General features: G+C 38.9%; 1 protein-coding gene across 1 annotated transcript in view; it reads left to right on the forward strand.

Annotated features, from left to right (window-relative positions):
- ITGA8 (integrin subunit alpha 8) overlaps positions 1-13,520 on the forward strand; it is a 183,360-nt gene that overhangs the window by 88,750 nt on the left and 81,090 nt on the right. The window contains exons 14-15 of the mRNA XM_059910128.1: positions 5,648-5,693; positions 8,664-8,771. Of these exons, the coding sequence (XP_059766111.1) occupies positions 5,648-5,693; positions 8,664-8,771 (154 nt within the window). The remainder of the gene's footprint in view (positions 1-5,647; positions 5,694-8,663; positions 8,772-13,520) is intronic.

A 13,520-nucleotide genomic window follows, 5' to 3' on the forward strand; every position in this document is an offset into this window, starting at 1 on the left:
TAAGAGGGAAGTTTATAGCAATACAAGCCTACCTCAAGAAACAAGAAAAATCTCAAATAAACAATCTAAACTTACACCTACAGGAACTAGAGAAAGAAGAACAAACAAAACCCAAAGTTAGCAGAAGGAAAGAAATCATAAAGATCAGAGCACAAATAAATGAAATAGAAACAAAGAAAACAATAGCAAAGATCAATAAAACTAAAAGCTGGTTCTTTGAGAAAATAAAATTGATAAACCATTAGCCAGACTCATCAAGAAAAAGAGGGAGAGGACTCAAATCAGTAAAATTAGAAATGAAAAAGGAGAAGTTATAACAGACATCACACAAATACAAAGCATTCTAAGAGACTACTACAAGCAACTCTATGCCAATAAAATGGACAACCTGGAAAAAATGGACAAATTCTTAGAAAGTTATAACCTTCCAAGACTGAACCAGGAAGAAATAGAAAATATGAGCAGACCAATCACAAGTAATGAAATTGAAACTGTGATTAAAAATCTTCCAACAAACAAAAGTCCAGAACCAGATGGCTTCACAGGTGAATTCTTATCAAACATTCAGAGAAGAGCTTACATCCATCCTTCTCAAACTCTTCCAAAAAATTGCAGAGGAAGGAACACTCCCAAACTCATTCTATGAGGCCACCATCACCCTGATACAAAACCAGACAAAGATACTACAAAAAAAGAAAATTACAGACCAATATCACTAATGAATATAGATGCAAAAATCCTCAACAAAATACTAGCAAACAGAATCCAACAACACATTAAAGGGATCATACACCATGATCAAGTGGGATTTATCCCAGGGATGCAAGGATTCTTCAATATACGCAAATCAATCAGTGTGATACACCATATTAACAAATTGAAGAATAAAAACAATATGATCATCTCAATAGACGCAGAAAAAGCTTTTGACAAAATTCAACACCCATTTATGATAAAAACTCTCCAGAAAGTGGGCACAGAGGGAACCTGCCTCAACACAATAAAGGCCATATACGACAAACCCACAGCAAACATCATTCTCAATGGTGAAAAACTGAAAGCATTTCCTCTAAGATCAGGAACAAGACAAGGATGTCCACTCTCACCACTATTATTCAACATCGTTTTGGAAGTCCCAGCCATGGCAATCAGAGAAGAAAAAGAAATAAAAGGAATACAAATTGGAAAAGAAGAAGTAAAACTGTCACTGTTTGCGGATGACATGATACTATACATAGAGAATCCTAAAGATGCCACCAGAAAACTACTAGAGCTAATCAATGAATTTGGGAAAGTAGCAGGATACAAAATTAATGCACAGAAATCTCTTGCATTCCTATACACTAATGATGAAAAATCTGAAAGCGAAATTAAGGAAACACTCCCATTTACCAATGCAACAAAAAGAATAAAACACCTAGGAATAAACCTACCTAGGGAGACAAAAGACCTGCATGCAGACAACTATAAGACACTGATGAAAGAAATTAAAGATGATACAAACAGATGGAGAGATATACCATGTTCTTGGACTGAAAGAATCAACATTGTGAAAATGACTATACTACCCAAAGCAATCTACAGATTCAGTGCAATCCCTATCAAATTACCAATGGCATTTTTTACGGAACTAGAACAAAAAATCTTAAAATCTGTATGGAGACAAAAAAGACCCCAAATAGCCAAAGCAGTCTTGAGGGAAAAAAACGGAGCTGGAGAAATCAGCCTCCCTGACTCCAGACTATACTACAAAGCTACAGTAATCAAGACAATATGGTACTGGCAGAAAAACAGAAATATAGATCAATGGAACAGGCTAGAAAGTCCAGAGATAAACCCATGCACCTATGGTCAATTAATCTATGACAAAGGAGGCAAGGATATACAATGGAGAAAAGACAGTCTCTTCAATAAGTGGTGCTGGGAAAACTGGAGAGCTACATGTAACTGAATGAAATTAGAACACTCCCTAACACCATACACAAAAATAAACTCAAAATGGATTCAAGACCTAAATGTAAGACCAGACACTATAAAACTCTTAGAGGAAAACATAGGAGGAACGCTCTTTGACATAAATCACAGCAAGATCTTTTTTGATCCACCTCCCAGAGTAATGGAAATAAAAACAAAAATAAACAAATGGGACCTAGTGAAACTTAAAATCTTTTGCAAAGCAGAGGAAACTACAAACAAGACAAAAAGACAACCCTCAGAATGGGAGAAAATATTTGCAAACGAATCAACAGACAAAGGATTCATCTCCAAAATATATAAACAGCTCATGCAGCTCAATATTAAAAAAACAAACAACCCAATCCAAAAATGGGCAGAAGGCCTAAATAGACATTTCTCCAAAGAAGACATACAGATGGCCAAGAAGCACATGAAAAGCTGCTCAACATCACTAATTATTAGAGAAATGCAAATCAAAACTACAATGAGGTATCACCTCACACCAGTTAGAAGGGACATCACCAGAAAATTTACAAAGAACAAATGCTGGAGAGGGTGTGGAGAAAAGGGAACCCTCTTGCACTGTTGGTGGGAATGTAAATTGATACAGCCACTATGGAGAACAGTATGGAGGTTCCTTAAAAAACTAAAAATAGAATTACCATATGACCCAGCAATCCCACTACTGGGCATATACCCAGAGAAAACCATAATTCAAAAAGACACATGCACCCCAATATTCACCGCAGCACTATTTACAATAGCCAGGTCATGGAAGCAACCTAAATGCCCATCAACAGACGAATGGATAAAGAAGATGTGGCACATATATACAATGGAATATTACTCAGCCATAAAAAGGAACGAAATTGGGTCATTTGTAGAGATGTGGATGGATCTAGAGACTGTCATACAGAGTGAAGTAAGTCAGAAAGAGAAAAACAAATATCGTATATTAACGCATATATGTGGAACCTAGAAAAATGGTACAGATGAACCGGTTTGCAGGGCAGAAATTGAGACACAGATGTAGAGAACAAACGTACGGACACCAAGGAGGGAAAGTGGTGGTGGGGTGGTGGTGGTGGTGTGATGAATTGGGAGATTGGGATTGACAGGTATACACTGATGTGTATAAAATAGATAACTAATGAGAACCTGCTGTATAAAAAAATAAAGTTCAAAAAAGAAGGCAAGTGGTTTGAAAAATAGCCCCAGAAAATCATTGCTAAGGGAGTAGGGAAGAGAGATGTGGGAAGGGAAGATTATTATCAAGAGGCTGACAGGGTGGGCAACTCGGGCTCTGTCTAGCTGGGGAAATCTGGGAGACAAGGAAGTACATGTCTCAGAGTCACCCTAAGAAAGCAGTCACGTGAGCTCATGTACCTGGTTATCCATCCAACTCCCATCCATCAGGGACCGAGGACAATGCCGTGGCCCAGCCAAGAGAGGACCCTAGAGAAGAATCATAGTTGCTTGCAGCCTGGCCAGTTCCTTTGTTCTGGAAAGGTGAATGCCAAGGGCATGTGGCTACAAATCATTTTCCTGTATGAATTCCATTGAACCAGTATAATTTCTTGATTGGTTTTCCATATGGCACTGACAAAGGCGTTCCCCCCTCTCTTTTTCTTTTTTTTTTTTTTTTTTTTTCCATTTTCACTTCTGTCCTACTAGAATTAACCGATCAGAGTTTTAGCTATTGTAAGTTTTCTTCTGTGGCCGTTATTTCTTCCGAATCCAGTTTTCTCATCTCTGCTTCTAAATGTTACTCTGCAGATATCACTATGGTCATTTTAATTTTTGTTTGACTGCATCCACCGAGAAAGAATAAGCATTATAAATGAGATTAAGAAAAACAGAGAGTTCTGCCTATATATCAGCCAGTCACTGAGGTCATTATGAACATTACCCCTCAAATAGTCTAAGACTGCTCTGTTGCCCAGCACCACTGTAACCCAGCTTCACCTCTTATGTACTTGTGTGAACTTCAGTGAATGTATCGGTGAGCCTCCCTAAGTCTCAAATTACTCTTCTGTAAAATTGTGCTAATAATATGATAGAGACTTCTTAACTTGTTAAGAATAAGTTAAAGTAAATCCATTAAAAGAATTCCTGGCCTAGAATAAGTGTTCAATATGTGCTATTTATTATTATCATTGTTGTTGTTATTTAATATTTTTTGTATAGTGGTTTCCCTGCTTATCCAGGGGGGCATACGTTCCACGACCCTCCAGTGGATGCCTGAAAACGCGGAGAGTACTGAACCCTATACATACTACGTTTTTTCCTATACATAAAGCTGGATTTATAAATTAGGCACAGTCAGAGATTAATAACAATAACTAATAATAAAATAGAACAATTATAACCATATAATATAATGAAAGTTATGTGAATGTGGTTTCTCTCTCAAAATATTGTTATAAATTTAATGCCTTTTCCATCTTAACTAAGCACTTCTCACCCACCGTGGCTTTAACTTTTGCAGTTTGAGATGTGACAGCAAAACTAGCACGGATTTCTTTTTCCTTCTTCACAATTTCACAGATAGAAGATTCCTTCTTACCACAGATCTTAGCAACCTCGGCATAGGATTTTGTTTCTTTCCTTATTAAGTGGAGAACGTTCACCTTTTTACGTAAAGGAAGCACTTTACAGCTTCTCTTTGGCGCACCTTAATTGCCAGCATCACTCCTTTTTAAAAAATTTTTTTAATTTTAATTTTTTTTTTTGGCCGTGCCACACGGCGTGCGGGATCTTAGTTCCCCGACCAGGGATCGAAGCCCTGCCCCCTGCAGTGGAAGCGTGGAGTCTTAACCACTGGACCGCCAGGGAAGTCCCTAGTCTCACTCCTCTTGCACTTTGGAGCCATTATTAAGTAAAGTAAGGGTCGCTTGAACAAGCAGTGAGACACCAAGTTGGCTAAGTGACTACGGACAGGACACGCTGGACCAAGGGATCATTCACATCCCGGGCGGGACAGAGCAGGACGGCGTGAGATTTCGTCACGTTGCTCAGAATGGCGTGCAATTTAAAACTGATGAGTTGTTGATTTCTGGAATTTTCCACTTAATATTTTCAGACCGTGGTTGACCACAGGTAACTGAAACTGAAGAAGCAAAACCGCAAATGAGGAGAGCCAGCTGTAACGCTATGTCAGTTATTTCATATGCTACCGACCACTCTGCCAAAACCATACTTGCCATCCGCATATTTGTCAAGAGCAAATGGCTGTGACAAGATGACAGCCAAAATGTCCCACTTCGTTGGTAAAATGCTTTCCTTATAGGGTTGTTCCGGTAGCGGGATGATAAAATACTATGTGCAACGAGCCTGGCACTTAGTAGACCCTTAGCACCTGCTTTTCCCCTATTGATTTAAGATGTGTGCCCTGAGTCTGGAGGATAGGAGAAATGGTGTTACGATGAGTATCTGAAGCATTTCTAGAAGGCTGGCCTTCCTGAGTCCAGAAGGGTTTGAGATCTATTGATGCATGTGTCATATGGAGCTAGAGTGAAGTTCCAGTATCCTTTCCAAACTGTCTTAAGAACGGTGTGATTTGCTGTTCTTACTTTTATGACTCTCACTCTGCAATCAGCATTTCAGGATGCTCTATGTGCTATTTATAATTATGAGTTTGGATCATTTCTATAAAATTTGTGCATGTGTTGTGTGTTTTTGTCTTTTTTAGATTTAATTGTGGGTGCATTTGGAACAGGAAAAGTAGCTGTTTACAGGTATGTGGTTGGTGGTATGCAAATGCTCTTTTCTTTTATTGACATGTAACATTATATTAGTTTCAGGCATACAACATAATGATTCAATATTTGTATATATTGCAAAATGATCACCACAATAAGTCTAGTTAATAACATCCATCACCACACATAGTTACGGTTTTTGTGTGTGTGATGAGAACTTTTAAGATCTACCCTCTTAGCAACTTTCAAATATACAACACAGTATTATTAACTCTAGGCACCATGCTATATATTTCATCCCCCAAACTTATATATCTTATAAATAGAAGTTTGTACTTTTGGCCACTTTCATCCATTTCCACCTCCATCTCATCCCCACCTCTGGCAACCACCAATCTGTTTTCTGTATCTATATGTTCATTTTTTGGTTTTGATTTTTGTTTTTAGATTCTACATGTAGGTGAGATCATATGGTATTGATCTTTTTCTGTCTGACTTTTTTCACTTAGCGTAATGCTCTCAAGGTACTTCTGTGTTGTCATAAATGGCAAGATTTCCTTTTCACGGCTGAATGCCACATTTTCTTTATTCCTCCATCTGTGGGCATGTTCTTCTAATTGTCTCAAAGGCATTTCTTTTTCGTTGTTAGTTTTGCCTTAAAGAGTAAATCCCAACTATTTATTTTGGAGAACATTTAGATGCTCTTTGTAAAGTTTGGAGGAATATTTGCTCTCAATATTTTCCCCTTTCTTTCAGCTCTTGTGTCTTTTTGTTCTCATACCTCATGACCAAACTTCCAGCTTCTACTAACATAACATTAAATAAGATATGAATCTTAGCAGAACTTCTAAAATGACACACATTTTAAAGGTATTACATTTAAATACTTCTCTTTGCTTTAGAAATGCATTAAAATGTGCCTATAGATAAGGAATGCAGGGTGGGGGAGTGTTGCTATACACCCTGGCCTCTATCATCAAGCGTGGACACTAAATTAAGGAACAGAAATACCAAGAATTGGTAGCCTCCAAAAGCAAGAATTGAACAACTGTTCAAATGTGACAGGTCTGGATTTAAAAAACCTGGCCACTCCACACACTCACCCATTTGTAATCTTGGGCGAGTTTCTGTAACTTTCTGAGCCTCAGATTTTTTTCATTGTAAAATGGGCATAATATTTACATTACAAGTTTATTTTTGTTGGAAGAATTAAGTGAGAATCTGCATGTAAAGTACATGGAATAATAAGTAACTGGTAGACAGTGCTACCAATTACTTATTAGATTCTTTTTTCTTCTTAAAAAAAATTTAGATTCTTTTTTATTCTTAAAAGAAAGTTTTATAGGAATGCAAGACACTAGGTCAGAATATCAAGACAAAAGGCAGAGGGCCAACCCAGGTGTTCTGGGCACATAGTACGAACCTAGGTCAACTCCCTGAGGGATTCTAAAGTAGGTTTCCTCAAGTAGGCAAGATTGTCTTCTTCATCAGTCCCAAGACATACTCAGAGGGCTGGTTTATACCAGCCGCTCTCCACTTCAGGGGGTAGAGAATCAGGTGATTGAAACTCTCAAAGTACCTGAAGGATGGGGCTGTGTTTGTGGTGGCCGTGAAGATGCACCACTCAGAGCTGATGGAGTGAAATTGACTCATGGTCCCTCCACTGTGCTCTGAATCTACATTTGCAACAAGGCCCTATTTCCCATGAGCTGCTCCCAGCCGATTACTGGACACAACAGGGATACAAACACAGGCCCACCTGGAGCTCCACTAGCAGGCAGATTTGGCTCAAGGACTCCCCAGTGCCCTGGCTGGAGCTTCTTTCCCAGATCCTCTTTCGTTTCCTTACTTCTTCACAGGAATCAGACGTACATCACACTCTGACTGCTGGTCCCAGCCTCCTCCCTCCCTCCCCTTTTTCCCTCATCAGTATTTGCCCTAATAAGTGTCTTGTGTGTCTAATCCTGTCTTATCACCTGCTTTTCCAAGGGCTGGAGCTAACACAATATTGAAAAGAAAAATCACGTAACACAGTACAGATAATAGCGCACAGGAGTTCAGGAAAATTCCCATTGGGCGCCATTACGGTAATCATGGAATTGTTTAAACCAGTGCCCTAAACAACACGCTGCCCCAAGGCCCAGCCCTCCCTCCTGTCAGAGGAAAACTTAAGCAACATGGCATCATTTCACACTGTCATCTGGAGATTTGGCTCCCAGTTCTCACATCTTGGCACCAAGCTTTATAAATATTGCCCCATTCCTTTCCCCAGTGACTTACTTTCTTGTCTGATTTATCCTCACTGGGTGGTTGGAATGGAGTTTACTCGGTATTAGACCCTCCCCTCAAACTTGGCCGCACAATAGAATCACCTGGAGGTTTTTTTGTTTTTTGTTTTTTTGACATTCCAGTGCCTGGCCTTGACCCCGGGAGACTGGCTTCTGTTTTAAAGCTCCTGGGGTGCTTCTGTTGTGCAGTCAGGGTTGAGAACCATTGCTCCGCGTGAAGCACAGAATGAGTCAGCTCACCCTCATGCGTTTAGCTCCATCTGCAAAGCTTGTCTAGAAAATGATCAATCAGGGTTAAAAATCACCAGCCAATATGGTGACAAAATTAGCAAAACTCGAGTACTTACAGATGCAACATGAGTGACTGTAGGATGATATATTTCCTCATATTCAGATGGGAATATGGACAGACTAGCAGATCCCAGAGGAGAAATCTTTCACAGCCACGTCGCCAAAATACCGTGAGCGCCTCCACAGACAGAGAAGGTCCGTGAACGCGGCTGTGCTTGATGGGCCCATGGCTCCTTGATTTGTATTCATGAGCCACCAGATGTGTCTGGAGGTCGTTGGTTGAGTCTGGAGCCCACCTGTTCACTCAGTGAGGGGAATTCTTGGCACCAGGGCCGGGAATGTTGGCCGTGGCCTCTAGAAGTGGAGTAGTGGGCTTCTGCCTGGCCCCTCTTGGGGCTGGTTAAAACCGTGCGTCTTCTCCTTGCAGAGCGAGGCCGGTTGTGACGGTGGGAGCCCAGCTTCTCCTGCACCCGGTGATCATCAATCTGGAAAATAAAACCTGCCAGATTCCAGAATCGATGGCATCTGTGGCGTGGTGAGTCAGTGTGGGGCTTCCGGCCCTCTTGTGTGAACTCAGATCACCTGGAGATCTGGTGAACATGCAGCTTTTGGGGGCCGTAGGCCTGGGATGGGGGCTGAGACTTCACATTGCTGAAGAGGCTCCAAGGGGGTGCTAATGCTGTGGGTCTGTGCACCAAATCTGAGTGGCCAGTTGTTAGTCTCTCAAAAGAAAAATAAAAGGATCTCTGACACGATGCTGATCTCTTGCTGTCATGGGAAGGCCATTTCTCCAATCTACAGCCTCCACGTGTGATGAGAAGCAAAAGCACTTGAGAAAATTCCCAACAAAGCAAATCTTGGAGATCTCTTTTAGAATCTTGGCATACTAAAATAAACATTAACCAAACTGAAAATATAATAAAATACCTTGATGCTCGTATTTGCATATGCATATGGAAACCACTTTTCAGACATATGTATTGTCCTTTTTTGTTTTTTTGTTTTTTCTTAAATAGTCAGGCTTGGATTAAATTACTTGGTTTCCTGTGCTGAAAATAGATGTCAGTTTTATAACCTCACATCTGTATACAATGAGACAGAAGGTAAACATGGTAAAAATAGAGATTTTTGTGTCCTCAGCTATATTTCTGTGGCCATGATCTCATCATCAGGAATAGTCCTCTGCCTGGCCTGTAGGCAAACAGGCTCGTACACCTTCTGAGAACGTTCCTTGTGAATCTGGCCGGTCACCCGAAGGCAGTAAGAAATGGAACTTGGCTGTAGCACAGGTCAAGAAAATGCCACTTTGCTTCTCAATATGTAGGTCCTCCAGGGTCAGAAGTCTGTCATATTGGGTAATGCCTTAGGGTATATTCTCTGAAAAATCAACAAACATTTGGAGCATCTGAGATTTACCTCCATTTCCAGATGATATGGTCGGTTCCTGAGAAAGTCAGAATGCAGAACACACCAGTCTAGACCCACAGAAGTTATTCCCAGCCAGTTTCAGCACGTTGCTCATGGCCTTGGACAGGGGTTCAGACTGGAGTCAAAGCCTTTGAGGGTGGTGGATAGGGGTGTGGAGGACCCTGAAGAATTCTTTGAAAAACATCCTTTGCTGGGACCTCTCGGTTCAGGGAGGCCTGTCTTCCCCTTAAGCAGCTTCTGAAAGTAGCTGGGAAATGCCTTGAGCACATTTTAAAATGGTATGAAACCATAAAATACTATAATGAAAACCTGATCTGAGAAAGTATGGGAAAGAGCTAGCTAGCATCTCTCCTAACCCTGGATGAAATGAACATGAAATGAACAATGAGTGCTACTTGGGCACAAGTATTAAAACTTTGGTATTTCGCCCAATAGTCCTCTGTTCGCACATTCATCACTGAATGGACTTCTAGACTGAATTCTTTTTTTTTTTTTTTAGTTTTTAAATTTTTATTTATTTATTTATTTATGGCTGTGTTGGGTCTTCATTTCTGTGTGAGGGATTTCTCTAGTTGTGGCAAGTGGGGGCCACTCTTCATCGTGGTGCGCGGGCCTCTCACTATCGTGGCCTCTCTTGTTGCGGAGCACAGGCTCCAGACGCGCAGGCTCAGTAATTGTGGCTCATGGGCCCAGTTGCTCTGCGGCATGTGGGATCCTCCCAGACAAGGGCTCGAACCCGTGTCCCCTGCATTGGCAGGCAGATTCTCAACCACTGTGCCACCAGGGAAGCCCCCTAGACTGAATTCTTTAACGCATATGTGTGTGGCACACTCTGGTGTGAAATGTTGTTACGAACTAGATCATCTTTTCTCAGGATTTTTCAGTTTTTGAATTTTTTTAAAAATTTAAGTGTTTTTTAACAGATTGTGGGATCTGTTTGGTTTTATGGAAAGAATATTCCTTTTATTTTTATTTTTAAAAAATTTTTTATTTTTTAATTGTTTTTTTCATGGAAAGGCATTTTATTTTAAATATAGCAGATTGGGAGTTTGGGATCGACATGAATATTACTTTTTAACAAGAAAATTTCCTTCTTTTCACGAACTCTTGTTGCATTAAATCAGATTGCTTAGATAAAATACGATTTGTTACGTGGGCAAATTACAATTACAATTATTTATTTGATTCTATTGCAACCATTTCCTGAAAGATGTTTTATTTTCACATGCAAAAATTTTGAATGGGTAACTCAGAGTATTAGAAGATGGAAAATTAACAGTGGGTTCAGTCTCGAATGTGTTCCTCGGATACTTTTTAAAATTTATTATAGGAATTTAGCTCATTTTTTTCAAAATGATTGAAAAGTGTTTGTTGATTTTCTTTTCTGTAATTTTTGTCTGTATTTGGTATAATCTCGTACTGTACATCTGAAAACTATTAAGTAAACCTCTAACTGGGAAATAGTTCTCCATTTCCCTCAATGTGAATTTCTCTGCCTTTCAAACAGCTGTGTAATTTTATAAAATTTCTGCTACTTGCATTTCTAAACTAGAAAAAAACAATAAAGCCAATGCATAAATATTCACATAATTGTTATCTAATGTGAAAGATTAAAACTATTTGGTAAAAAAAATTATTTTATAAATTTAAAAGTTAATAACTATCCCCTTTACAAATTTGGAAAAACTTTTCAGATATGCCTGATTTTATGTAAAACCTGATATTTGCCATCACTGAAAGAGTATTGAATTGGTTAGATTGAAAAATGAATTGCTTTGTACTTTTAAGTCCTGTTTCACATTTATCTCATTCCTCCTCTCCCATATGTGGCTACGAGCACCATTACATCACAGGGTCATTATTCTAACCCTTCTTGCATTGGGTTAGGACTAGTATTAGAGGATTTGTAAGGTACTGTCCTGCCTTCTGAAGCACCAGAAGTATAGCCCAACAGTTTCATTTAGAAATTATGTGATGAGGGATCTGGGCTGGTTTAATGGAGTTTTTTCGCTCCAGTCAGACCTATTCATATTGACTATGATCATAAATGCTAGTTTGAAATTTTAATTCTAATTTAACAATAATTCACAGCTTTCTCTGACAACAAGTGTGCGTTATAATTAGGTATAGACCTGTGAGTGCACCTAAGTATTTGTTATATAAAACATACGATGTATATGTGTGTGTTTATATATAACATAATATAATATAAATGTTCTAAATTCAGAATGAATACTTCAGTGAGGTTTTCTTTTTAGATCAGAAGAGAGTGCTTTGAAAGTTATAACTTGGCAACTCTTTTCTGCTAAAGACATCTATAAGCCAAAAAGTTTAGGTTGGAGTGCTATTATCAATAATTCAGTAAGTCGTAGCAGTTATTTAAACTTGTATGAAAAAGTTAAAATCGTCCACTTAATGATATAAAGGTAACAGAAAGGGGGAACTAAGAAGTATAGAATAACACTGACATATAATTTATAAACCGAGTGACCCTTCAGCTGATGACATCGTTTTTCAATCAAATTCTTCTCAAAAGGAGGAGATAATGTTCACATTCATAACTTTATCTCTTTTGCAAAAATTTTTATTGCTTCTCAATTGTGTTAGACAAAATACTGTATGTAAAATTATTTTAATCTATAGATATAATGATAATTTTATTACAAATAGGAATTTATCTTATACGAGCTAATGAGTTTTGTCTATTCAGTATAAGGATGAATAGAAAAACGGTCAACAGTTTTAACACGTACCCAAGTACCTCCAAAAAAGTCAGACACAGAAAAAATTCCAATTTTAAAAGCCAGACCTGCTACAAAATTTAAAGATGTGATTAACTATTCATCTTTCTTGAATTATTCCAATTGAAGTGGAAGTGGGTTGGAATTCATGATTTCTCTGGGGAAGTGGTACAAACACTTGAAATAGCAGAGACATCTCGGAAAACGTTAGGCTTAATGGTATGTGACAAATTACTTACCCTGAAGGGAGACATTGACTGAGGTCACGGGAGCTAGATGAATCCCAGATGTGACACATCTTCATTATATCTGACACAGGAAGCTGACACATAATTAAAGCGCGACTAGAGATTATTTACTCCTTTTGGATTCTGTGGAAATATTCAAATCATACTATTTACTAGTAAAAACGTTAAGGCTGTCATTAAATCATACTTAAGTATTTTCTTACATTTTTACTTTCTTGGAAATGTGAAAAAGCCCCATCTTGAATGCTGGCGCTTAGAGCTTGACATTTTTCCATAGGGAGGTCAGCACATGCAACAGTCAGGCAGAGACCACTGGCCGGTCCTCATTCCCTCCAAGGCCACAGGATAGACCCAAGTGCAGGCCATCCTACAAGCCACAGCAGGCACCTCCCTGGATTGAGTTTAGGGCATGTTCAAGGCAAAACTATAAAGGTCTCTCCTACATATCCATCCTTTTTTTATTGACCTTATACACTGTATCATTGTGCTTACCAAGCCTGAGATGGTCACTCTACGCTCCCCATTTTCTTTCTTTTTCCCTTCCTTCTTCTGGTGTCTCTGCCTCAAATTATATCCCACTCCTGGCAAGTAACTGCCTGAGTTCTTATCTCCTTCCACGGAGAGTGGATTATGGGTTAATCGTACCGTGATGCTCCATGCCTCTCAGAATTAAATCCAAATACTTTTTTTTAACTGAAGTGTAGTTGATGTATAATATTATATAAATTACAGGTATACAGTATAGTGATTTACAATTTGTAAAGATTATACTCCATTTATACTTATTATAAAATATTGGCTATATTCCCCATGTTGTACAATATGTCCTTGTAGTTTATTTTATACCTAATAGTTTGCACCTCTTGA

The sequence above is a fragment of the Balaenoptera ricei genome, chromosome 2 (assembly GCF_028023285.1).
Source record: "Balaenoptera ricei isolate mBalRic1 chromosome 2, mBalRic1.hap2, whole genome shotgun sequence".
In the NCBI taxonomy this organism is placed as follows: Eukaryota; Metazoa; Chordata; class Mammalia; order Artiodactyla; family Balaenopteridae; genus Balaenoptera; species Balaenoptera ricei.